Source organism: Corvus kubaryi, unplaced genomic scaffold (genome assembly GCF_017639235.1).
Source record: "Corvus kubaryi isolate FWS band 111438036 unplaced genomic scaffold, C.kubaryi_AGA036_p1.0 split3-73, whole genome shotgun sequence".
Taxonomy (NCBI): Eukaryota; Metazoa; Chordata; class Aves; order Passeriformes; family Corvidae; genus Corvus; species Corvus kubaryi.
In genome coordinates, this window is record NW_024582091.1 from 34,453,236 (window position 1) to 34,477,414 (window position 24,179).

Here is a 24,179-nt window from a genome sequence, read left to right on the forward strand (position 1 = left end):
AATGGTTCATGAATGTTCATATAAATTACATTTAAAATACTGCCAAGTATTCTTTGTGCACTACATCTCAGTTGGACAAATCTTGTTTTGTATTTGCAATGTCTAGATGTTCTTCTGGCTACACAGGAAATCCACAAATTCCAGGAGGGTCCTGCCAGGCATGTGAGTGTGATCCATATGGTTCCCTGCCTGTCCCCTGTGATCCTGTCACTGGACAGTGCACTTGCAGGCCTGGATTCACGGGGTGGAAGTGTGCTGGCTGTGAACATCGGCATGCGCGTCACGGCATGAAATGCGTTTGTACGTATACTAATGTAATTCTGGCTAACTTTTGGTTGTGTTTGTCGTATGTCAGAAATTCAAACCTGCTCGTGTAACAGTGAGTTGTGTGGGTTTCTTTGAAAATAATCACCAGGTTTCTTACTACTTTGGCATCCGGTCCGTTTTTTTCCACAAGCCTTGAGATGTTAAGAAAACTCTCAATAATTTTTAATATTATCACTGAAAATTGAAAACAAAACTTTGAAGGATTTCTTTTTGGCTTTTTGGAGTCTGTAGTTTTGCTAAAGGTTGTCGCTGGTGTTGTGACAATATTTGCTCTTGGTGAATTTTTAGTGTTGTCCTAAATGTTTAACCAGCAATTTCAATGCTCTATACCATGAGGCACATGCAGAATTTTTACTGAGGTTTACTTGACCATGTTGGTTCAACGACCATCCATTGGAATTTAAAAGATGTAAGGAATGACAGTGCATTATATCCAGCAAAGAACTTCTTTTTTTAAAAATAGAAAACTGATAGCCTAAACCACCAATTTATATTTTATTAAAGTAGTGGTATCTTTGTCCTACCCTCAATTTTGATACATGCCAAGTGATTATCTTGTATTTTTGTTTGGAATTTTTTTCATTAATTTGGATAATGCTTGTTTTGAGCCCACAATCTCATATCATATAATGTTGTATGCTTATATTTTATATAAAAAAGAAAAGTAGCAAAATGTTTCTAGAACACTTGGTGAGCCCTGACTGAAGTAAGGCATTTTCTTCTTCCACATCTCCCCCAGATGTGTTGGGACTAACCTTATAGTGTTTTTTTTTTTCCCCTTCAATGCCATGATTGTTAAATTTAAAGTAGAATACTGGTAGAGTTCCAGTAAGTCCACAGAATATAATATTTATTAATATGTGCGTATTTGAATATATTGTCAAGGCACAGTGAACTGGTTCACATGTTTTATCGTTAATTGGAGCTTTTTCATGGAGAGTGGGGTGTCTATGTGAGGGATGTGTAACATCAAGAAAAGTAGGTACCATCTACTTTTTTTTGGTTTTGCTTGTCCAAAGAATTAATTTCTTTTGTGCCTTAACACCCAGAGGTGCACAGCTCTCTAGTATTAAAATCAAATGGTAAAGTAAAAACAAATTGCAAACATTTTAAAAGCAAAATGGAAAAATAAACAAAGAAGTGCTTAAAATGTCTGAAGGCATCATATAAGTCAAGAATGGAATGTATGGCTTCCTGGAGTGGTTAAAGAGGAAGATATTAGGCACATAGGGTCAGGAGGTACACAATGCAGAACATTTTTTCACTGAACTTAATGGCTGTGATCAGCTCTCAGTCACCAGGATTCAGCAGAACTAAGCTTCTGAGTAAGTCTATTGAAATCAGTGCTTTTGCATTAGTCCTGTATCCCAGGTGGAGATTATAGATTTCTGGGAATATAGATATAACTGCTTCTATTTCTTCACTATTAACAACATGGCATTGATTCATTGATTAAAAGCTTAGTGTACTCAAGGAAAATAAACTTCTAATGTCCTACAGTGTGATGCATTTTAGGACCTAATTCTGAACTTGGTATCTTAAGCTCTGTTTTGAACTACAGCAAAATGATTGCAACTGGAGTAAGTAGTCCCGTTGCTGAAATAACTATGGTTTGAGTTCCATTTTGTGCTCTATGTGTCAAGGAGAATTGTAATTGCAAGTGAAGTCCATAAGTGTTACAGCTACAAAATTTTAAAATAAGAACTGTGTTTTCCAGAGTGGTATGTACATGAAAATTACTTCATTTTTCAATGTCCTGAATAGCTCTTACATTATTGCCAGTATTATCCTATTTTTCCAATCTCAGGCATGACTTAGTATGTTTTTTTATTAGTCTTTTACTTTGTCAGTATTCTGAAAAGTCTTTTGGGTATCCAGGATGACAGAGTTTCATTGTACAAAACAGCCCAAGTGCAAGTTATCATTTATAATGGTTTTCCAATTTGTTAATCAGGCTACTTCATTGTGTGGATAATAAGGTTAAATATCCTCTTTGTGAATGGAAAAAGCTGTTTGCAGGCCAATGAAATTTTCCACCTTTTTGCTTTGAAAGATGTTATTTGCTATAATCTCTGATTGAACTGCAACATATTTGAATGCGGGTGTTGAAATATATCTAAGCTATCTTTAGTGACATTTTAAGTAAGTAATCAGTTTTCACCAGAAAAACAGCCTTTCACATGTGCATATGGACATTTCATTTGACCACTAGAAGTGAGGAAACAAATGAGAAGATTTCTTTTCTTTAGTCATAAAGATAAGAGCCACCTATAGAAACAGATGGGAGGTACTTTAAATCTCCCTGTCACAGAAACTAGTTTTTTACTGTTGATACCGTATCAATAACAACCATGTCATAAATTGCAAAAACTGCAGTTAAATATTTCAGTAGACACTTTATGCGCCTATTAGCTCTTACTATATGATATTCCTCTTGTTTAAAGGTTCCTCAACACCCATATTTACTCCAAACCTGTCTTTGCTAGTGCAGTGCAATACCCCTGACATGGTAGAAAATAAGCCAGATCAAACATCTTTGTAGCCTGTGTTGGGCACAAGGCTGTGGCAAAGGGAGTGTGGCAGGCATAGATTTGGTGGGAATTTGCTCAGGGTAAACAGTGTGTGGTATGTCACAGGCTTCAGTGTGCAGCTGTTGGTAAGGATTCGTTGCTGCAGCCCCTAATGTGCTTTAATAGTCATTGTCCTGTCAAAGAACCATTAGAAACACCTTTGGGGCAACTTTGAAGTTTTCCTTCCTTGCTTTCAGAATATTGAGCTGTTCCAATCTGAGTTTAATGCAGCTGAGAATTTGATTCTGTTTACAATATATTTTTACTTTCTTATATCAACCAGTTGGAAAATACTCAGTAAATTCCCTTCTGACCAACTTCGGTTGTAACAAAGCCTTAAAAGTAAAAACAGTGGTACTATTAATGTACAGAAAATTCGTGTCAAGAACAGAACCCTGTTTGCATTCAGTACTTAAAATGAGCTGAATACATGTACCTACTTCTGCTCATTTGCGGTGCCATTTCGGCTACTGCAATTGCATTGTACCTGTCAAAAGTGTGAAGAACACCTAGTTAGGTTGTAAAGTGGTCTCACTTAAAGAAAATACGTGCAAATACAGTCACCCATGTTTGAAAAAATGTGTTTGTAAGCAGTATAAGACATAGTGTGATTAAGCTGTCCTGTTAGTATGGTATAGTTAATGTTTAAGAAAGTGAAATTTTATTTTGAATATTTAACAAAGAATAACCACCTGAGTAATGAATTTTTGGCAAATTCTATAAAAGGTCACTACACAGTATGACCTGAAAAACCAAATAATGCATATTTAAATCAGATCAGAGAGGTATTTTAGCCAAAATATTGTAATGCGTTCTTCTTTAAATATAACAATTTGATTTTAACATAGCTCTTATCATAAGTGTTCTAAAGATTTTTTAAGTGAAGATTTCTAGTGAAAAGGTGGGGGGGAAGAAAAGCAAAGAAGCATGCATGTTCACTAAAGTGATCTATTTCTGATATAGCTGAAAATCTGTCTTACCGGGTTCTTATTTTTTTCTCATAATGTGTCATTTTTCAGTTGCTTAGTACATGTCACTTTTCAGTGCTGTGTTATAACAGTTATATTTTAGAGAGCTACAGGTAAAATAGAATCTATTTTTTTTTTAAAGCCACTGCTTAAAGGGGAAGATTTCGCTTACTGATAAATAACAGTGGTAAGATAATTATATGTGCATAGCACAGACAGAATTCTATTCCCATTATATTCTTGGAACAGAACAATTTTGTTTTCTCTAGGATGCCATCAGGGAACGAAAAATTATGTCCAAAAAGTAGATTTTCTTTTTTAAAACAAGTAATACAAGGGTATGGTCTACTACACATCATAAAAATTCTAATTTTTTGCATTAGTATGACTAGTAGCTGGGTTATTTCCCCAGCTAACATAACCATCTAGGTTGTCCTCTACAAATATTCGTAATACTCTGCTGATGAATACTTTCTTACAGTTTTTGGATTTAAGTAATTTACTTTGTAGGTTCACTTTCCCTTCTTTTTTGCAGAAGTCAATAGCCAATAAAAAAATAGTTATGGTTGCAAACTAATTTTAATAATGCTGCCAGCATCATTGTATACTGTGAAGGATGACAAAAGTTGTCTCAAATCTTCTCTCAGATTTTGAATCAAGCCTGTAGCAATCATGCATTTTCTTAGAAATATAATCCTCTTGTGTGTTTTTTGTTACACCTTGTGACATTCCACTTCACTTCAGTTGTAGAGTTTGTAGTACATAAAATGAAGAAGCCTAGATTGCAATGTTATTGGAACAGTGACTATGCTCACTGCTGTGCCATATTTATGGAACGAAATGATCCTGGTGAGAACTTCAAGGCTTTATTGTTGTGTGGCTCTATATTATATGGCAAGTCAGAACTCACCTTCTAATCCTTTCAGGGTATCTGTCATAACCACAACGGAGACTTCTAAAGAAAGGTCTTCAATGTTTTGAGCTCTTTTGCAACACAAACTGAAAACCTTTCCTTGGATGTATGCTCCTGTCACAAATGTTCCTTGGGGTCAAGCAAAAGCCTAAATGTAAAGCAGTTGATGTGACTGAACAGGAAGCACTCATGACGCAGGGAGATCAAGCAGATATTTAATTGTTAGGAATTTTTCCTTAACTCAGCCTTGTGGGGGAAAAAAAAGAAAAAAACCCTCAGCCTTGCTGCAGTCAACAAACTTTCATCTTTATAAATTTAAATATTCAATATTGGTAGAAGGAGAAAATTATATAATGAGATTCCTTTAATGGCAAGTCTTGGGCACTTAAGTATTTGCACTCAAGTCTGATGCTTGCAATGAGAGGGAGTTTTTTTCCCAGCTGCCAGTCAGTCCTACACCAAGAAGAGCAAGGGAGGTCCCAGCCACTGATCCTGGAAGAATCAAGGTTTTCCCTTTTAAACAGTGAGTAGCTCCCATGATCTCAGCCCTTCCAAATTCAGAACTAGGCAGAGATGCTGTCTCTGTCAGAAGTAGATCTTGTAGAATCTGTGAAACTAAGCCTCTCCCAGCTCCTACACAGTGCTTATTTCAGCAGGAGCTTGGAGTTTCTTTCTGCAAGACTTTACAGAGTGAGCTGAAAAGAAAGATCCTGTGTCTAACACCATATCTATGAAGCCTTGGACTAGCTTCTGCAGTGTTCTGAGTTTCATAGAAGTTGTTGTCCTTGTATCTCAGCTGTAAGAATTCAATTTACCTCCATGTTGGACAACTCCTTCTCTGGCTGCATGGGCTCAATTAGGACACCCCTGCTTGGCCTAGAAGCTGATAAGCTATTACTTGTTCTCCCTTTTTGTGATATGTGAGCTCCTGTTGAGTTTAGACCCACAGTCCTGACTTTCACCCAACTCAAGCAGTCTTTAAACTCAGCTACTACTGGTATGTATCAAAACCAGCAGATGACGATTTATAGATAATAAAAATCAGAAATAAACCTGAGTAGGTGTTTCAGACCCTGATCTAGATATGAATTTTACCAGGTTTTAGAGACGTATTGATCATGTAAGCTACCTGAAACTAGCAGCAGTGGCAAGGAAGCTAAAGCTTTCAGCTCTCTACTGGGGTTCTGTTTTGGAAGGCACAGGAAGGCTATTTTATTATTTGGTGTGAGACTAGTGTCAAAATGGGAAAAATTAGGTAATAGTCAACAGATTAATGAGTAGTTCAACACTTCATTGTGAGGCGACACGAAGCTGATACTGAAGAGTCACTGACTGTCATAGGATACCACCTCCTATCAGAGATTGCATGGTTGCCCTTAGACCAAAAGTTAGCTAGTCATAACACAGTCTTCTGAATCTTCACAGAAATGAATGTATTAGAGCAAAATAGTGTCAATCACTCAATTGGAGAAACATATTGTGATTCAGATGTGGTTCTTTTATAGTTCATTATCTCTCTTTGTAAGATGGAATAAATGGTTAGATGTCTGTAAACTTAAAAGAATTTCTTTTGGCATGCATACTTTGGACATGCTTCTCACAAGAGGTAAGTGCATGGAAAAGTGTGGTGAAAATGGAAAATTCGCATTAATTGCTTGTTGAACTATTGTAATATTGATTGCATGATTTGCCTCTTACATGCTTGCACTGCTGTAATGATCTGAATTTAGTCCTGCATTTGTTAATATTAGACACAAATTTATCCTGACAGCTTTATAGATAGACACATAAGTATTTAGTCTTGCAAAATATAATCATGCTCTTGAAATATTTCCCATAGCTGCAGTACATTACAGACTGCATACTGGAGTAGCTGAGTCCTGTCTCATCTACTCAGCTGTGGTCTCACTTGATGCAGTTCCTCTTTTCAACCTGATTATTGTGCAAGAGGTGTTAATTTATACTGAATGCTCACTTATCGATTGCTTACTCATTGAGAATACTTCATCTCTTCATGGGCTGTTCACTTTTTTCTTATTGGTGTGAACTGAGTTTGTCTTTAACACATAACAAATTTTTACAATTTATTACCAACCACTAGGAGAACTTTGAAGGTGAATAGATTTCACTTGTTTCATAAGTAAAATAATATATCAGAAAAAAAACCACAGCAAAAACCAGACTATAGAGGCCAACTCTATTCAGGTCCAAGATCATTTATTTTCGTCCTGCAAAATGATTATCAGTTCTCCTTACCTCCTTGATCAGCTACAGAACAGGTGTTTGTTATATAAAACACTATTTGCTGTAAAACTTGCTTTTCCTTTAATTCTCTCGGGCTTCTAAAGGCAAGCACACAGATGGCAAGAACTGGGATGATAATAAGTTGGGGGGGAGGTTACATTTCATGTAGAGGCATAAATCAGAATGTATCATGCCCACAGTTATTGACTGCAGTTCCAGTGCAGTTCAGCTTATGTAACAAAATACTGTGAAACAGGAGGAAGAAGTCTGCAAATGGAAGCAATGAAAATGCAAAAGGAAGTCTTAAACTAACAATAGTATCTAGCTTTCTGCACCCACTTCTTACTACACTAATCCAGTGTCTACCTTGTCTCCTTTTCAATCATCACTTGAGTTTCATGGTGGACTAAAATAATTTTCTTTTTTTTTTTTTTTCTCTGTATTTGACTCCACACTTTGTCATTGCTATATTGAATAGTCAACAGAATAAGAACCATATTTAAGTAACTGTGAAAACTTTAATGAACAGAAAAAATTTAATCTATATGAAGAATAGATTTCAGGGAAAAAAGAAGTAATTCTCTTTTGAAAACTACTTCTCTTTTCTACAAAAACATACACTTTGCTTAGTGGGGGTTTTTTAGCTATTAAACTGCCTAGCTTTGCTGAAATAAATAATTACACACTTGTAAAACTTTAGGTACAACTCTCCATGTCTCTTAACATCACCAGTGAATTCATTGTTTCACAGTTTGCTTCATCTCCTGAGATGTTTGTGCTTGCCAGTTCTGTGTAGTCTTTATGCAGAGAAACAGAAAGGTATTCCCATAACTCTGTTCTAAAGGATGAAGAATTCTCCTGTCTGCTGCATAAATGATATGAGATGAGAATTTCTTGTGATAGTTAATCGAAAGCAAGGGGGAAAAAAATGCAAACTCCTTTTGATATATGCAGCACACAACAATATTTTTCATCCTGAAGGATATTTGCAAGAAAAGAATCATACATGAAAAGCTTATAAGCTGGTTAGTGGAAAGAAGTAGGGAAAAGCATTTTTTTAAAGAAAACTATCAGTATTTTTACCAGGAAGCGTTCAGCTGTCTGCATTACAGGTTTAGTATGCTTGGCCATGCTGTTACATAGAGATTTTTTTAGGTTTCTTCTTGTATTCAAATCCATAAGCATACTATGTTTCTTGCAGAGCTCCTTAGATTTTCCAAATTGCCCATCCACTTTTCTCAAACTTCATTCAAATTACCTGTATAATTCAATATTTTATATTGGCTAGTCCATAATGGACAACATTAATTATTTCCTCTTTTTGTGAGGTAAGCCTATCAATTTTGATCTTTGTGTTTTATATTAAACTATCCCATTACTAAGTCCTATGCAATAATGTGTCTCCTATTCCCTAGTTGTTGTTGCCATTTTTGCTCACATTACACTTTTGGAGTAATATATATGAAATTACTGTTACCTCCCACAGAGTTGCATGTGTGCCATACAATTTCTAAATCAAACATATGTCTTAAATGTTTAGCAGGAAGAAATGAGCTTTGTTGTTCTTCCCCCAGCTTGTGATGATGAATGCACAGGACTCCTTCTCAATGACCTGGATCGGCTAAACCAGATGATCCTGAGTGTTAACCTTAGTGGTCCACTACCTGCTCCATATAAAATGTTACATGGATTTGAGAACACGACACAGGAATTAAAGGTATGTTGGTGGTATTCACATGCATAAATAACAGAGCTTCAGTACAACTGTACTTGAATCTGTTCAACCATACAGCTGTGACTAGCTTCAGGGAAGAGGAAAAATTCAAGATTTAATTATTTCAGGCTCGCTTTGGTTGATAAATAAGTATCACAGTTATTTATTTTTATTTAGTTTAATAAATAAATCTTGCAGCAGCAATTTCTGAACACATGTGCAAAGATTTGTACTTCTGGCATAGAAAAGCCATATTGCATACAAATAAAATGGTTTTCCGGCTGATGGTCTATGAAGTGGTTGTTTATTTTATATACTGTATGTTCCTTACCATACTTACAAGTTATGTAAAGTTGTCAAGATTCCTGAAAAAGCCTATTGGATGAATGTGACACGAGTCAATGACAAAAGGGATTGCATATTGTGATGAAAAGGAAATGTTTGATGTTTCTTCTCTTCAGTATTTGGAAGCACTAACATCCGTTGCATACAGATTTTTCACTCTCCCATCTCTTTCCCAACAGCATTTGCTTTCACCTCAGCGAGCACCAGAGAGATTTCTTCAGCTAGCACGAGAAAATCTGGATACCCTCATGACAGAAATGGATGAACTACTGACAAGAGTATGTCTGTGATCACATTGAGGTCTATGGGCTTGGTTAAGGCTGGATAATGACAGAAATCTTCTGAATATGAATTAAACATGAATGAATAGATGAATTATAAGATGCTTCTCAGTCTCAGTGTCTGAAGTGGCAGCAAGTCCTCTAACAATCCCTTGTTTTGGGGCAATATATTGACATATATTTTTTGCAAAACTTCCTAATAAGGTAAGAAAGCTTTTTCATGTCCATACGGAGCACCCAAGCATGATCTTATCTGGAAGAGCTGACACTAAAGAGGTGTGTGAGTTTATTTAAATATATGTACTCTAGATTTCATTTATGAGGATAGTTAGAGTCTTCTGGATTTCAGTAGATGTGCTATATACTCTTTTTTTTTACAAATGTTTTATTTCAATATAGACCTCATTTTGGTCAGTAAAGACAATGTCTAAGAAAATAATATAAATTGTGCCACCTAGTGGAGAAAAAATAGGGAAATGAACCAGCCTCAGTGTAACTAAAGCTGTCCAAAGTACATGGGTGTGAAGAACTACCTAAAGTCATGATCGTGAATCAAAAGAATCAAATAAGAAAGATGTGTAGTACTGTACTGATCAATATACACCTCAGAGGATCACATAAACTCCAGGCAGTTTTAGCGTCATGTCTGTAAATTGTACATGGCTTATGGAACTAAAATTCTCAGAGAAACTGTTTTCTTTGTGTGGATTTTATTCAGTTTTGAAATGGGTAGTGGGTAAGAAAGCATCTGTAGCATGTGTGGTGTGTTTGCATATGTAGGCACCCATGCGCATGTGTACACGAGTATGTATGTGTACATACTCGCATTGTGAGAAAGCTTGATTTTCCACTTCTGTTTGATCTTGTATTTTTCTGCAAGAAGCAACTGTGGTAGTTTTAAGTCTAGCTGGAATTTTAACCCGTGTCAGCTCTACAAGCAGGGAAGATTATATTTTTTCTATTAAAGTTTCTCAATCTTAGGCTAAGACAACTTTTTCCCTCTTGTGAATTTACTCTTTTTAATAACCTTTTCCAATTGCCCCTATAGAGAAGACCTAAAATAATGCAGATTCTGACCTTCTGTAGACTACTCGTGGAAGGAAAAACATATCAAAAGTGTGATCTTAGAGGAGTTATTATGGTGGCCACATTATCACCACTCCCTCTCTGCAATTTTTCATCATTGTGGTGGCTAAGTAGACTTATGATTTCCAGTTATCCTTACAGAGTTGTTTGGAATAGTTTGGGGTGGGTTGTTTTTTTTTTTAAATTTGGGGACTGGCAACTGGTGGCAGGTCCTAGCTTTCTCTTTCTGTGTTTGTAAACAAGAATAATGTTCCAAAACAAAGTGTGAGTCCTGATGTAGTGTGTTCAAGGCTTCATTTCCAAACGAAGATACAGCTGATAACTACATGATGGCTGGCACTTGGAGTACGTAGTACTACCACAGATGCTGGAGTTTTTCCCTGTATCTGATTTGCAGGCTCATTATATTTTCCAAGTGAAACCAGTACTGATGAAGAAAAAAGCTGGTGAGGATTGGTGAGGAATCTGTTTCTGTGAAAAAATATTCTAACCATTTTAAGATAAAATATAGAAGACAATAGAATTCAGTCACTACAAAACCTTTGGGGATTTTGCTTCCATGTGGTCTCTTTTCAACCAATGATCTCTTACTTCAGTGCAGCATTCCTTTCCCTTCTTTTACATTATTCTGTGCTTCATTTACTTTGCCATGTAGAAGATCCTCATGTCTTTCTTGCACTAATTATGTTAACATGTTTGCATGCAAATTCCCATACCAAGCACCAACGGAAGGCCTGAGGTCTTCAGTTCCTTTCAGTTCACTGCATTTCATCAAAACCCCCACTTCCCTTCTAATTAGGTACCTTCAGAGCCTTCAAGAAAGACAGGGATCAGAATCGCTCATCTTGATCAAAATGCTTCTTTTGTCTTTGGAAACTCTCACCTTTCTCCCAAAGTACTGAATTTCTCTAACTCAAAAATTCCTGGAAGTAGTAGCAGAGGTAACTTAGTTTGCAATAGCTGGAGACATTTGGAGGGAGAGCCAAGAACTTCCATCTGTACAGTGAGGTCTGTGTTTACACTTCCTTCTGTGGTCTGCAGCTCACTAGCTGGAGAAATTCCTGTAGGACACCCTCCAGATGCTATCTAGAGGAGTTCCTTAAGGCTTGATTAAGTCCTCAGACTAAATAAATGTAGAAACAAAACCAAAACAAAAATGTGAACATAGTTGCTAATACTTGCTTGTAGTTTAAATTGCTAAGTGGCTACTCCAAGGCCTTTCATAGAATCTCCATCACTGTGGACATCACCAAAGTGTGTTCACTGATCTCAAATATTTTCTTTACTGGTTTCTGTGATAAGGATCTCCTTTATGCCAGAAAGTTTTATTTGTGTCCAGATAACTTCTTGAAGATTCATTCGAAACTCTTGCTCTGGGTCCAATCTACCTGACCCTTGTTGCTCCCACAGCAAGAGTTTGTTGGGTCTCTTTAAACTGTTAGAAGATGCTGAAGACTGACCTTATAAAAGTGGTAAACTGCAGTATATTGAATGTGTATAAAACCAGTAGGACCTTATTAAAAAATGAAAACATTTAATTAGCCATGGAATGGCCAGCTACAGTATGAAGGATGTTTGCCATTTAATTTGGTTTACGGAGTTAAAGCTAGACCAGATAATGAAGAAAAAGCCTATTTTTCAGCAGAGCAAATTCTGTCAAAATGCAGAAAGCTTTCAGTGGACCTGAATGGGATTTAAGTACTAAAGAGATCTGTCACTGAAAGGAAATGAAAATTGTTCAATGTCAGATTAATTTTCACAAAAATGTAGTACGTGCTATTCAGTCATAAATAGAGAGGTTAAAGTGGCCAGCTCGAATTAGTGTGAATGTGGAAGTAGTAATCAAAACTAAGAAAGATATATGTAAGTTATAAAGCACCTTTTGTAGCAAAGGGTTTAGAAATATTATAGAATATAATAAAACTGAATGTGAATATTCCAAGCAAATAAAACTCAAAGAATAAAAGGCTGCTTGTGGAGGGTTTGACAATAAATAATAAGGTATTCTCAATTACATGAAGAATTAAACATCAGAAATGCCAAGCAGGGTTAGAGTGGTGGTCCATCAAGACCATTTAGAATTTTTGCCTTTTTTCTGTCCCATTTGCCTCTTACAGCTCACTGTAACAGTATTTTAGTTCTGTATCCAGGCAGCTAAAAAGGGTTTCTAAATCTTAGAGGAAGTAATCAATAGTATGATTAAAGCTGTGCCAGTGTGAAAAGACATGATCTTCTACTGATAGAGGGATGGAATAGAACAAACTCCCCCCACTCTGCATGGGTTCTTAATTCTTCCTGTATACTTCTATTTATCTGAACCATTTTAATATAAATTGCATTCAGTGTAAGTTACTTTCAGTGTAACTACTCTGAAGTAGCCCAAAATTGTAAGTGGTATGATGATGCCAGGGATTTCATTTTGGAAACCCAGATGTCCTAAAGTACCTTGAGGGCTTCCACCTAGAAGATAATCAGGCAAAAATAAATGTGTTTAAGGGCTACTACTCCTCTGACTATTACTGAAAAGTGTGGGGGTTTTTTTTGTAAGGGAGAAACAATTTGTGCAGTTCACGTCAGGGAAAACCTAAGCTCATTTTGAATTATTGACTTTCTAGCCATTTCATAGAGACTGCGAAATTCATAATGCCCTATTTCGAGATTTTTTGGGAATGTAATCACTAAAGAAGAAAGCTAGGGTTTTATTTGTTGGGGGTTTTTTGGTTTTTGGTTTGTTGGGTTTGTTTTTTTTTTTTTTTTTGCTTTACAGCCCAACAAGCTTGGTGTCTTGAAAGGTTCAGCTTCTTTTTAATAAAAAAGGGTCCATTTTGTGAATAGGGACCTCAAGAGCTAAGTAGAAAGTCCTAACATGATTCCTTTCCTTGGCATGTTTTTCAGGTCTGCAGATGTCTCTCTTCCTGCTTCTGCTGTGATTCAGTACAATTATAAAGCATTTAGTAACACAAAACTAAAATTTTACTGAGCACCCCAATATGTTATAAACTAACAACTTCAAGCATTAGAGCCGAATAAAACTACTCTTTTTTTTTCCTCTCTCTTTCTTGGTCAAATTAATGTATTGATTTAAAGTTCTTCTTGCTTGTTGGAATGAACTGTGTCTTTGAGAACACCTCGAGGGAAGAAGCAAAGAGGTCATGATCCCTGCTGCACTTTGTCAATCGAAAAGTACACATTTGTGAAACTATGGAAAGTATTCCCCAAAGAATCTATTAAAAGGTTCCAAACAACATTTCTTTAAGCAAAGATATTATTATTCAGTGGATAATTTCATCCTGTCTCCATTGGTGTGCTGCTGCACACAAGTAGGGTTTCTAAGAACCTAAAATAAAGCCTTCCAATTTCCATTTAAAGGAAAAGGTAATAAAATTTAATTGTGTACTTGAACAGAGCATTTCATTTCCCATGCGTCTGATCAATAATTCATTGATTGCCTCTGGCCTGAGGAAAGTTTTGTACATGGATTCAGTCAGTAGGAGTATAACATAGTGCAGCCTTGTCCTGTTCATTAATTATATTTTCCCTGAATTTGTATCACCAGGCTACCAAGGTGACAGCAGATGGTGAGCAGACCAGGCAGGATGCCGAGAGGACTAATGACAGAGCAAAATCTCTTGGACAGTTCGTCAAAGGCATTCTCCAAGCTGCTGAAGGTATTGGAAAAATTAAAATACTTGAGTTGTTTCTCAAGAAAACTGGAGGATGGTAGGGGAAAAGGGTCTGAGAGACAGTGAAGAAGATTTCAATTGCTAAGAAATGTCATGTGCTTTAAATGTTGAGTGAAGAAAAGGCAATAAACTGTCTTCGGATTTTTTCAAATCTGTGTGTGCAGTTTATATAAACACTTAGTGTATTGATAATTGTGAACAAAGACTAGAAGAAAACTGAGCATGTTCCATTAGAATTTTTGCAGTTATCTGAAGAGCTGTTTTGATGAAGTAACGAAACAGGCCTTAGCTTTTGTTTATTTTCAAAGCATGTTTTGGTAAAAAAGTTAGATGTAATTTTAGCACTTGGTACATTAACAATTCATCTTAATTTGCCAACTTTACTACAAAAATGCATTTACTTCTTGCTGTTAATGAACATCTGCTGCTTGGAATTTGCAAGTGACTACCTAAGCATGGAGCCAAGCCAACACTTTCTCTTCCACAGACTGATTCACTGCCCTTACACTGCAGTAAATACTTATGAGAAAAGTATTGTAGACGGCCTCAAGAAGCAAAAACTATATATTTCATAAAGCTATTAAATAAGATAATGGCTGAAAAATACGAAAATAATTGGCAAATACAGGCAGGTTTTTTACTTGAAAAATACTTATCAGTTCTTTCCTCCTCCAGATATTCCCTCCAGTACTAATTTTAGTAGCTATGCTTCTGAAGGCCCATTTCATTGAAAGGGAAAGCTTCCACTTTTGTCCAAGTGCTATAAAATACATTTTATATTGCCTTTAATGTAACAAATCCCTGTATATGCTTTGAAGGTGAACTGAACAGCAATTTAGGATCTCTTTAGGACTTGTAACTTTGACAAGAAAAAGATGTGTGAAAAGCAACAAGAAAAAGTGAGCAAGTTTTTAAGAACTTTTTAAAACTAAAGACCCCGTTCTTCATATTTCAGGATGAATTTGGGATGCTGAGCAAAATGAATTCTTTGACTCTACAAAGTTTATGCCCAGTGTTTGTAACCCAAATAAAAATTTCCTCAAGCAGGTTTAGCAGAAGGAAGTACAGAGTTAAAAAACATTGAGGGGGTGAAGTAAATTTATGCAGTATCTTAGAAGTAGACAAAGACTTTAAAATCAATGTGTTTGCCTAGTGGCCAAGTTAAAATTTTAAGAATACATGAAATACAAGAGCGCAGGATTGAGAGATACCTCATGGGTTAAAGCATCCACTCCCCTGCTATCAAAAACCTTTTTAAACCTCATCTTCAAAGTAGTTTCCACAAATACACACAATCTGGATAGGAGGCGGTTTCAGTACTCTTCATAATTACAATAGTTCACATTTCTAGCAAAAAATATTCACGTTTAGTTTGTCATCATGTGTTCTTTTGCAAACCTTTTTCTTTAGTTCAAGTAGATGTTTTTTCCTCTCTGTAGTACTTCTTCCCCCACCCCCAACTATGTTTGCAGAGAGGAATCATATTCCATTTTGGCCCCTTTTTTTCTAGACTGAGTCACACAAAAGAGTATTCTTCCAAATCTCTTGCTCACCTTAATGTAATTTCCCTTCCTCTGTTGAAAATTATGTCTGTGTTTCCTGACCACAGGTAAAAAGTATGAAATGAGGTTTCTTCAGTGTCTTGCTCTTCAGAAGGAGTAAAACTTGCCTGTGTCAGCTCTCCTAATAACGTCCCAATAACATTTTTTTACAGCTGGGTGCCAATGGTGATTCATAACACAGCTACATTCTTCTCATTCATACCTTTTACCTAGCTGACAAAACTCCTCATTAAAAGTGAGAAGCTTGTAGTGATTTGTTCTAATGACCATACTCTGACTGTTGATTCACATCTACTGAGCTGATTGTTGACTTTCTGAACTTCTGAGTAGCTGTAACTAATTTTCTTTCTTTGTAACTAATTTCCCTGCTTTGCACTTCCTAGCATTTGTCTATGTCAGTGCGCCCAAATCTTTTACCACCACTGGACTCTGATATTTGCAGCATACCAAGACACAAAACAAAACATGGTTAGAGAAGAGAAGGATAAAACTAGGTATAAATTTTTCTGAACCTAAGAAAAGCTTAGCTGACATATTAATTTTCTCTTTTAAGGTAAATATTCAGGGGAGTTACATATTTTTTATTCCAGAATTTAAAAAAAAAAAAATATAGGCCTATTCCTGGCCTGAGGTAACTTGGTAATGGTACATAATATATTACATATGGAAGTGATCGGCGATCCATTTGAGCAGAGTGTAGTCTTTTTCCAGACCTCACTACTCCATACATGACCACTCATGATTAAAGATACAAATCTCAGTTCTCACCAGCTAATCAAAAATATCATTAGATTAGAATTTTCTTCTTAATTTGCTCTAAACCTATGCAATGTGTAGATGAAATAGTCATTTATTTGAAGGTTGAAAGACTGATTTTACTTTCTTTAATTAAAGATTTAATTTAAATATTCAGAAGTATCTATGTGACCAGGAACAGTCCCGTTTTGGAGAAATCAGTTGCTCAGGAACTCTGTACCTATGGAAGGGCAGCAGTACTTTTTAAAATTGAAGATGGAACTGATTGTCATAAGTGACCTAGTTGCTTGTGAAAGTGTGTATTCTAATATGTTGTGGTGTGCTATGGCAGAAAGATTTTAGTCCGTCCTTGACTATGATGCCCTGTATACAGCTTTATCAGTTAAGAATAATTCAGCTGTTCCAAACACATTTACAGTATACCTTCATAAATTCCAACCTCCATGTTTTTCTTTTCCATTTCTGGGTATCTTCTTCTAAACACATGAGTGGGTTCAGACATCTGTGGGTGTCTTTCATTCCTCTTCTGCTTTATTTTCTAAAATTTCACAATTGTTTATGCTTCCTAGCACTGTTAAATCTGAATGCTAAAAATGGCATATTTTGAGGTTCTCCAAAACTAATTTAGTCTAATTTTCATTGCTTGTACTGCCTGCTCCTTAATTCTACCATCAATATAGCAGATTATTTTCTGCTTGTTTGGAAGGTTCAGTGCAAATTGTTTCTTTCAGGAGGAGGAGGAGGGGAGCAATATATTTCTTGTATTGGATATAAAGACTTCTTAAATTATTGTGTAGAAAAGTGAACTATAATAAAAGGTTTGATTAAACATATATTACTTTCTCATTTGTTATTGATCACTGGATTAACCATCCTTTGTATTTCACAGCAGAAATAACCAGTGCAAGTTGTGTTCCACTTGCTGATAGAGTTGATGGGCAGATGCTTAAAGCTTCTTTGTTGTTTTTAATTACTAGCTCCTTACATAAATACATTTTGGTCCCCTGCAGCTGCAAATGAAGATGCTGTAAAACTGGATGAGACACTCAGAACTCCAGACAAGGCTTTGGAGAAGAGTCTTCCAGAACTGCAGAGTGAGGCTGAAAGAATGGTCATAGAGATGAGAAATAGAGAGCTCAGTATGCAAGAAAAAATAGCTCAAGATGAATTAAAGTGAGTAGAGAGACCCCAGTCTTCAACCTCCTAGTGACAATGTCTGACCCTTGTAAATGTGGTTGTCATGTTTGCCAATCAAGTTTTCTATCTGAGTCTAATACTTTATATCTGTTAAGATAGCATTTGCATTTTTGGAAATGCTTACGTATGTGGAAAGCAATCCCTAGAAAATTACTTCTCTGCTCCACAGGTACCAGCAACATTTCTAATTGAATTCTAATTTTTCTCAGTTTCTTTTTAGCTTCTGCTTCAGACCTGATGAATGGCTTTTGTACTAAAAATTTCATCTGGAAGCTTGGGGTTTTTTCCTGGAAAACTAGTTGGTCTAATAAAAATATTATCTGTCTGGAAAGTTTGTTCAATAGTTTAAACAGTCAAAAAGAATGTATTTTGCTATGTTTATAGTAGTGTAGGCCAGAATATCCCATCTCTGTGGCATAGTTCAGAAGCCCAGGGTTTGGTTATCTAATTATCCGTAAATAAATGTATGTATATAATTATATTGGCAGCTGTTTATAAAGCATTATGCAAAATGCTGAAAACTTATCTGATTCAGAAAAATACTTGGCTTGAAGTTAAAGTTCTGGTCGTTTGTTACTTCTGTATGAGTAAGACATGGCAAATTTCTAGAGGTAGACTTTGCTTAGCTCTTCACTGGTGCGAACAACTAGCAGGGAATCCAGCTGAGCAGCGACATGGTCCATTGGAGTTGTGATGGATCAGAAAACTGTCTGGGATAGAGTTATTCAGGCCTGAAAATGTCAGTTATCAGGTGCATGCATACTGTAAGGAGACATAAATGGAATACAAAATTAGCTAAGAATTCCAAGCAGTATAGAATCAGATTTTCACTGCCTACCTTAGACTTTATAAACCAAATCATTTTCTGGAAATTCTGCCAGTACAGTATTTCTTCCCATAACTCTGATAGCTTTGCTTTCTGTTCTCTGGGGAAAGAATATATTGCAAACTTATTTTTGAGCAATGTTTTATTGCTTTTTCATCTGATTCCACTGAGCCTCTTCTGCGCCTTCTCTACTCATACACAGAAATAAACCAGGAAAAAGTAGGGATGAGAAAAATTTAGCCAGGCCTTTGAAAGTGCTGTCAGCAAGTTTAAGACAGGCTGGAGAAGGACCTTTCAAACATGGTGTTATTAGTCCTCAAATCCTACAGCCGACATGAAACTGTCAGACTACAATGAAATAATTTCCTACTCTAGCCCAATAGCTAGAGTAGAAAATGCATTAGGGCTTTCTTGAGGGGAAGAACTTCTCACCTTCCATTCTTCCTGAAATGTACAAAGCGAGTGTTTAAATTTCTTGATAAAGGAATACATTTTGTATTAAGAGATGCATTAATATATTCATTGATTTCAATCAAAGTTGTATGGTTTTTATTATGGATAGGGTTACCTCTTTATAGGCAGTTACTGAGATCCAAGAAATTTTGGCAGTGAACTCAACAGAAGGAAAATTAGTCACTGTGCATTACAGGGAGGAAAGGACCCTAGATGTTGCTTTCTGAAACTGTGTCTTAAAGAAAAACCTTATAAAATTGTTTAAATAATGTAGTAAGATACTGGATAGGATACACTCTGCAAGGAAGAAGGAAGAAGGATCATTCTAAAAACTCTGCAGGCACACATGCATGTGTGTGGATCGCTGTGCTCATACGTATTCTTTACAGACCCATTTAGAAATTCTTACTTTTGAATAAAGTAAGGCTCTTGGCAGCCTCATGATCACTTTGAGGTAGTTAATCATGCTTACTCTTTGGTGAGATGTCTTTCATCAGTGATTGTATTCTGTTTTCAGAATTTTGTCCAAGAACAGAATGACAAGATTCAGTGGATTCTCTCCTATGTTTTCACTGAATTCTCAAAACTTAAGTGAAGTCTTCTTGCTCTCATAGAAGGCAAAGCTTCTCTTATATATGCATTTTTTTCCCTTATTTTCCTTCAAAATTTTCAAATCTGGACTGTAATCTGATTGCCTTCATGTACTGGAATGGCGCATTAGTCGCTAATTTCACTCTAAAAAGAGCATACAGAGAAATACACCAGTTGCTGTTCTGAACTGCCGCAATTTTCATATTTATGAAATAAATCTTTCACTATTGTATAACATTCCTGCATGTTTTCTCAGATGCCACTGAGTTGCTATCAAGGGATGCTGTGAGCCAGAATTCTTTCCTTCTGTTTAGTATGCTGAGTCGCTTTATCTTTGTGCGACTTTTTCTTTCAAAAATTTGTCTGATGGCTTCTGAGCCTCTGTGAACTTTTTTCATCCACTTTCCTGGAAGATTGAATTGCATAACTCAGCCATACAGTGTTGGAAGATATGCCTCTTGTGTTTAGACATTGCTTCCTGATATTTTCTCTTTTTTTTTTGGAGAGACACTGGACAGTTGATCACCATGCTGTTCATGATCCATGCTATTCATGATGTTACAATGCTTATTTCTTCTCCTGATAGGGAAATTCTAACATATTTAGACTCTCACGTGCAGTTGGTGGGTTTTAATCAGTTTTTCATCAATTTCTAATCTTGTTTGTTCTCTTGCACTTATTTTGAAGATCCTGACCATCCAGCATTCCAGGTCTTAGGCCAGATCTGTGATTGTTCCTTCTAAAACTTCAACCATTTTGTATAGTTTTATTCTTTTTCTAGGATGGTATCCAGTGAAAGCAGCACAGCTTAAGTGTATAAGAGAGTATTTCAAGAAATGTGGTGCAGTCCAGTCACACAGAAATTCTAAAGCAAGGGATTACGTGGGACAGATTGCCTCATACTTCATTAGAAAGAGCAGAGGGAAAATGCACAACAAATCAATACAAAGGTGTTATCTTTAGAGCACCAAGGAAGAATTTTGGGGTAGACTATTGGATGGATAAGCAGTTTGAACTGTGCTATGAGGCAAGGGAATAAAAAGGAAATCCATCTGTTTTGTACCTTTCCTCCAGAACTGCAGAGTCATAAGGGTGTCAAAATTTGCCAGAAGTGTAAGACATGAGCTTCTTATAGAAGAATAATGGAGGAGGTATGAGAGAAATCCTGAATTCCTTTCTACACTTCTGTGACAGGGTGTCAATATTGGGATTTCATTTTTGATTAAATATTTTGTCCTCAGAAGTTGTGAATTCAAGATGTGAATAATTTTTTTCATCAAAACCAAAGGCAGAACTGATGGGAAAAAAAATCCTAATCCATCTCAGGACAGCCCAAAGCTAAGATAACAATTTGACTTTTCTTGGCTCCACTTCAGACCCTTCATCTAAATTATGTCCAGTGTCAGCATATATTTTCCTCCTTTCCCACATCTTTTTGGTGTGCATTTATTTACATGATTATTTTTAGAAGATTCCTAATGGAACTGAATGTAGGCAGGCCAAACTGCAGTGTTTTTCAGAAAATACAGTTCTTGTTTTCCACACTTTGGCATAATGAAACAGGAAGAAAAACTTAATCTGTCCTAGGTAGAAACATGATAAATTTCTTCTCTAGTTATTATCTATCCTATGAGTTCCTGTTTACTTAGGATTTTTCTTATCTCTAAAGCATCATTTTGGAAGTGCCTGAAGTGCCTTTTTTTTTTTTTCCCCCTGCCCTTGACATATCACTGGATTAACACAGTAGTGTTGCCTTGTGTGAAATTGATTCGAGGTAGGCAGATGACAGTACTCCATTCCCTTAAATCTGGGGTCAGAAAAATCCATTAAAAATATTCCAGAATTTATTTTAGATAAGCAAAATTTTTTGACTACTGGGAGTCATAAATCCAAGGATCATCTGGGTCTGGTTTTCTGATTTCACTGGAAAGCATTTATGATTTTTGACTGTCTAGTCTAAAGCAGTTGTCTGCTTCAAGGCAGCTTGAAATTGGGCATATCTACAAATCCTCCTCAGTTCAAGGAAGGAAACCACTTTGTGTCACATGTCACATTAATGTGAGTGAAGGAAATCTTTTAGACAAGTTGAAATGTTTCAGAAAACCTCACTTTGCTAGTCAGATCTCAAGAATGGAAATTTACCAAAAAAAAGTAGAAAAAAGAAGTCTTCAATGGAGGATATTTGCATATATTCTGCTTCATAAATGAGACCTTAGTGAAATTTAAAAATTTCTCCTTTAAGAAAGGGCTTAAAAACAGCTGTCATTTCACTTTATTAAGTGTGCATCATCTTGAAAATTACTTTGAGACTTAATTTAATTTTCTCTGAGATTTAGTTTTTCTATTTCATTTGCCTATTATTCAGACTATTCAGATTATTTGGTGTAGGGAATATGAACTCAGTGTCTTCATGGGTGGCAATGCATTGCAGGAATGCAGAAGATCTTTTGAACAAGGTGAAGAAATTATTTGGTGAGCCCAGCAAGAAAAATGAGGATCTCAAAAATGAGGTCCAGGACAAGCTAGCAGACTACCACAGCAAAGTTGATGATGCTCGAGATCTGCTAAGAGAAGCTGCAAGTAAAATTTGGGAGGCTGATCGTTTATCTGCAGTCAACCAAAAAAATATGACCATGCTAGAGGTGAGTGCTGACAAGTTTTATCTTCAATTACTTTGATTCTGATGACAGATTGAACCATTGCATGATTAAAAATGGAAACAAAAATACAAGCAAAACAAAAGTATCATTAAAATAGAACTATATCTGATGTAATTTAAAGGCAACACGTTCCTCAGAATGAGGAAGTGCATTGGCTTTTAAAAGTAGAATTACTCCCCAGCTTTATTGAAATAATACCATCTGCTTTGTGGAAGGAACATTGGATTTATTGTTCTGGGGGAAATTAAATTCATCCCAGTATAAATAGTCATATAAAATTCAAATCGTGTGCTCAATATTTAAATAGGAGTTCAGTTAAAATCTTTGCTGTCATATATTTGCTTCTAGAAAACTTATACTTCCATCTTCTTCTCCAACCCCTGGGAAGAAGACTGAAGGGGGTATGTGGATATTACAGAGTAATAAATCAAACTCTATTCTTGGTAGTTAGTAGCTGTTATAAATTATCTCGCTCATAGAAGAGGGGTCTGCTTATGATTTAATTTAAATTGCAGAGACTTAAAGAGCATATTATACTGTACATTAACAAGCATTTAACCAAGATATAAAGAGCAGAGTCAACCTAATGAAGATAAATGTTTCAACTCTGTATCTCGGTGAGCTTTCACCTCAAGTACAATATGAGGTTAGAGTTTTGAGACCTCTGTTCTCAGCAGAGATTTCTGGGCTTGACTGAATCAAGGAAATGCAGTGATCTGATGAATTTAGGTGATCTCTGTTCTGTGCATTTTCTTCCCAAAGTTAAATAGATAAAGGTTGGAGAAATTACCTGCTATCTCAGTTTTTAAAATATTCTCTGTGTCACTGTAGCAGAGTGCCTTTCCAGCAGTCCTGCCCACATGGCTGCCATGGCCTCTTATCAAACTAATCTGTGATACTCAATGGATCTTGCATAGGAAATTGCCAGTTCTTTATTCAGAAATCCATCCTTACCACACAATATGCAGTAGTGTTACTAGCTGGAAAAGCAGGAATCCTCAGGTTACTCCAAACCTTTTTATTTTGCATTCAATAGCTTGGGAAGTACCAGTGGACAGAAGTAGGAAAGTAGCAGAATATTTTTATAAATTTTTCCTTCATAGTCAGAGGTGATTTACAAATGAGGAACTTACACATCTGGGTAATGATTAGGATTTATAACTTTCTGATTCATTTTGCAACAGTACTTCAGCCAATTGCCTCTGTTAGAGAGCAACAAAAGCCCTGCCATGTGGGAGGACAATACAAAGCTGGGGATAGGAGGACAAAGGAAAGATATCTTACATGTGCTTTATTGTTGTCACTGTCTCAGCTCTGAGAGCTCAGGGAATTCCAGAAGGGGCATTGTGGCATGGTGACAAAATGCAGTCTATACTGAGATGCTGGCATTTGAACTGTTCTAGTAAACGACTCATCTTTTTCTTTGTGTGAACTCATCCAAAGAAAAGGAAGCAAGCTGTAGAAGATGGCAGACAAGACATTGAAAAGACCCTTCAGGAAGGGAATGATGTCCTTAATGGAGCCAATAAACTTGCAAATGACATCAGCATAGCTGTAGAAGTGAGTATTTTGTCATCTTTACCTGAGAATTAGTACAAGAAAGCATCATTATGGGAGCAAAATAGATAATAAAAGTAACACCTAATTTTTCATTGTGTTTATCAATACTGGAATATTGGACTTGGGATAATTCTTAATTGCTGTATGGCAGAAAAGCTAGTCTGGTATATAAAAATTAATAACTTGGAGTTGTAAGTGATTCATTGGATTACATATGAGCTAGCTCATAATGTTTGAGGGATTCTGCCATTTATAAATACGGTATTCTGATTGCGGTACTAACTTTATCTTGAGAATTACAGATGCAGCAGACCCATTCACAGTCTCACTGTGACTTTGTGATAAATCTAGATGTAGAGTTATCTGCATAAAAACTCTTGTGTGTGTATCAGAAGGAAACTTCAGAAGTAATTTGTTGCCTATGCCCACAATTTTAAGTCCAG

The 24,179-nt window shown here is 36.1% G+C and overlaps 1 protein-coding gene across 3 annotated transcripts in view; it reads left to right on the forward strand.

Moving 5' to 3' along the window:
- The window catches only part of LAMA2 (laminin subunit alpha 2), a 348,381-nt gene that overhangs the window by 252,805 nt on the left and 71,397 nt on the right, over positions 1–24,179 (forward strand). For all 3 annotated transcript variants that reach the window (XM_042017501.1, XM_042017503.1, XM_042017502.1), the window contains exons 32-38: positions 107–300; positions 8,597–8,739; positions 9,261–9,359; positions 14,005–14,116; positions 17,460–17,622; positions 21,948–22,158; positions 23,620–23,736. In XM_042017501.1, the coding sequence (XP_041873435.1) occupies positions 107–300; positions 8,597–8,739; positions 9,261–9,359; positions 14,005–14,116; positions 17,460–17,622; positions 21,948–22,158; positions 23,620–23,736 (1,039 nt within the window). The remainder of the gene's footprint in view (positions 1–106; positions 301–8,596; positions 8,740–9,260; positions 9,360–14,004; positions 14,117–17,459; positions 17,623–21,947; positions 22,159–23,619; positions 23,737–24,179) is intronic.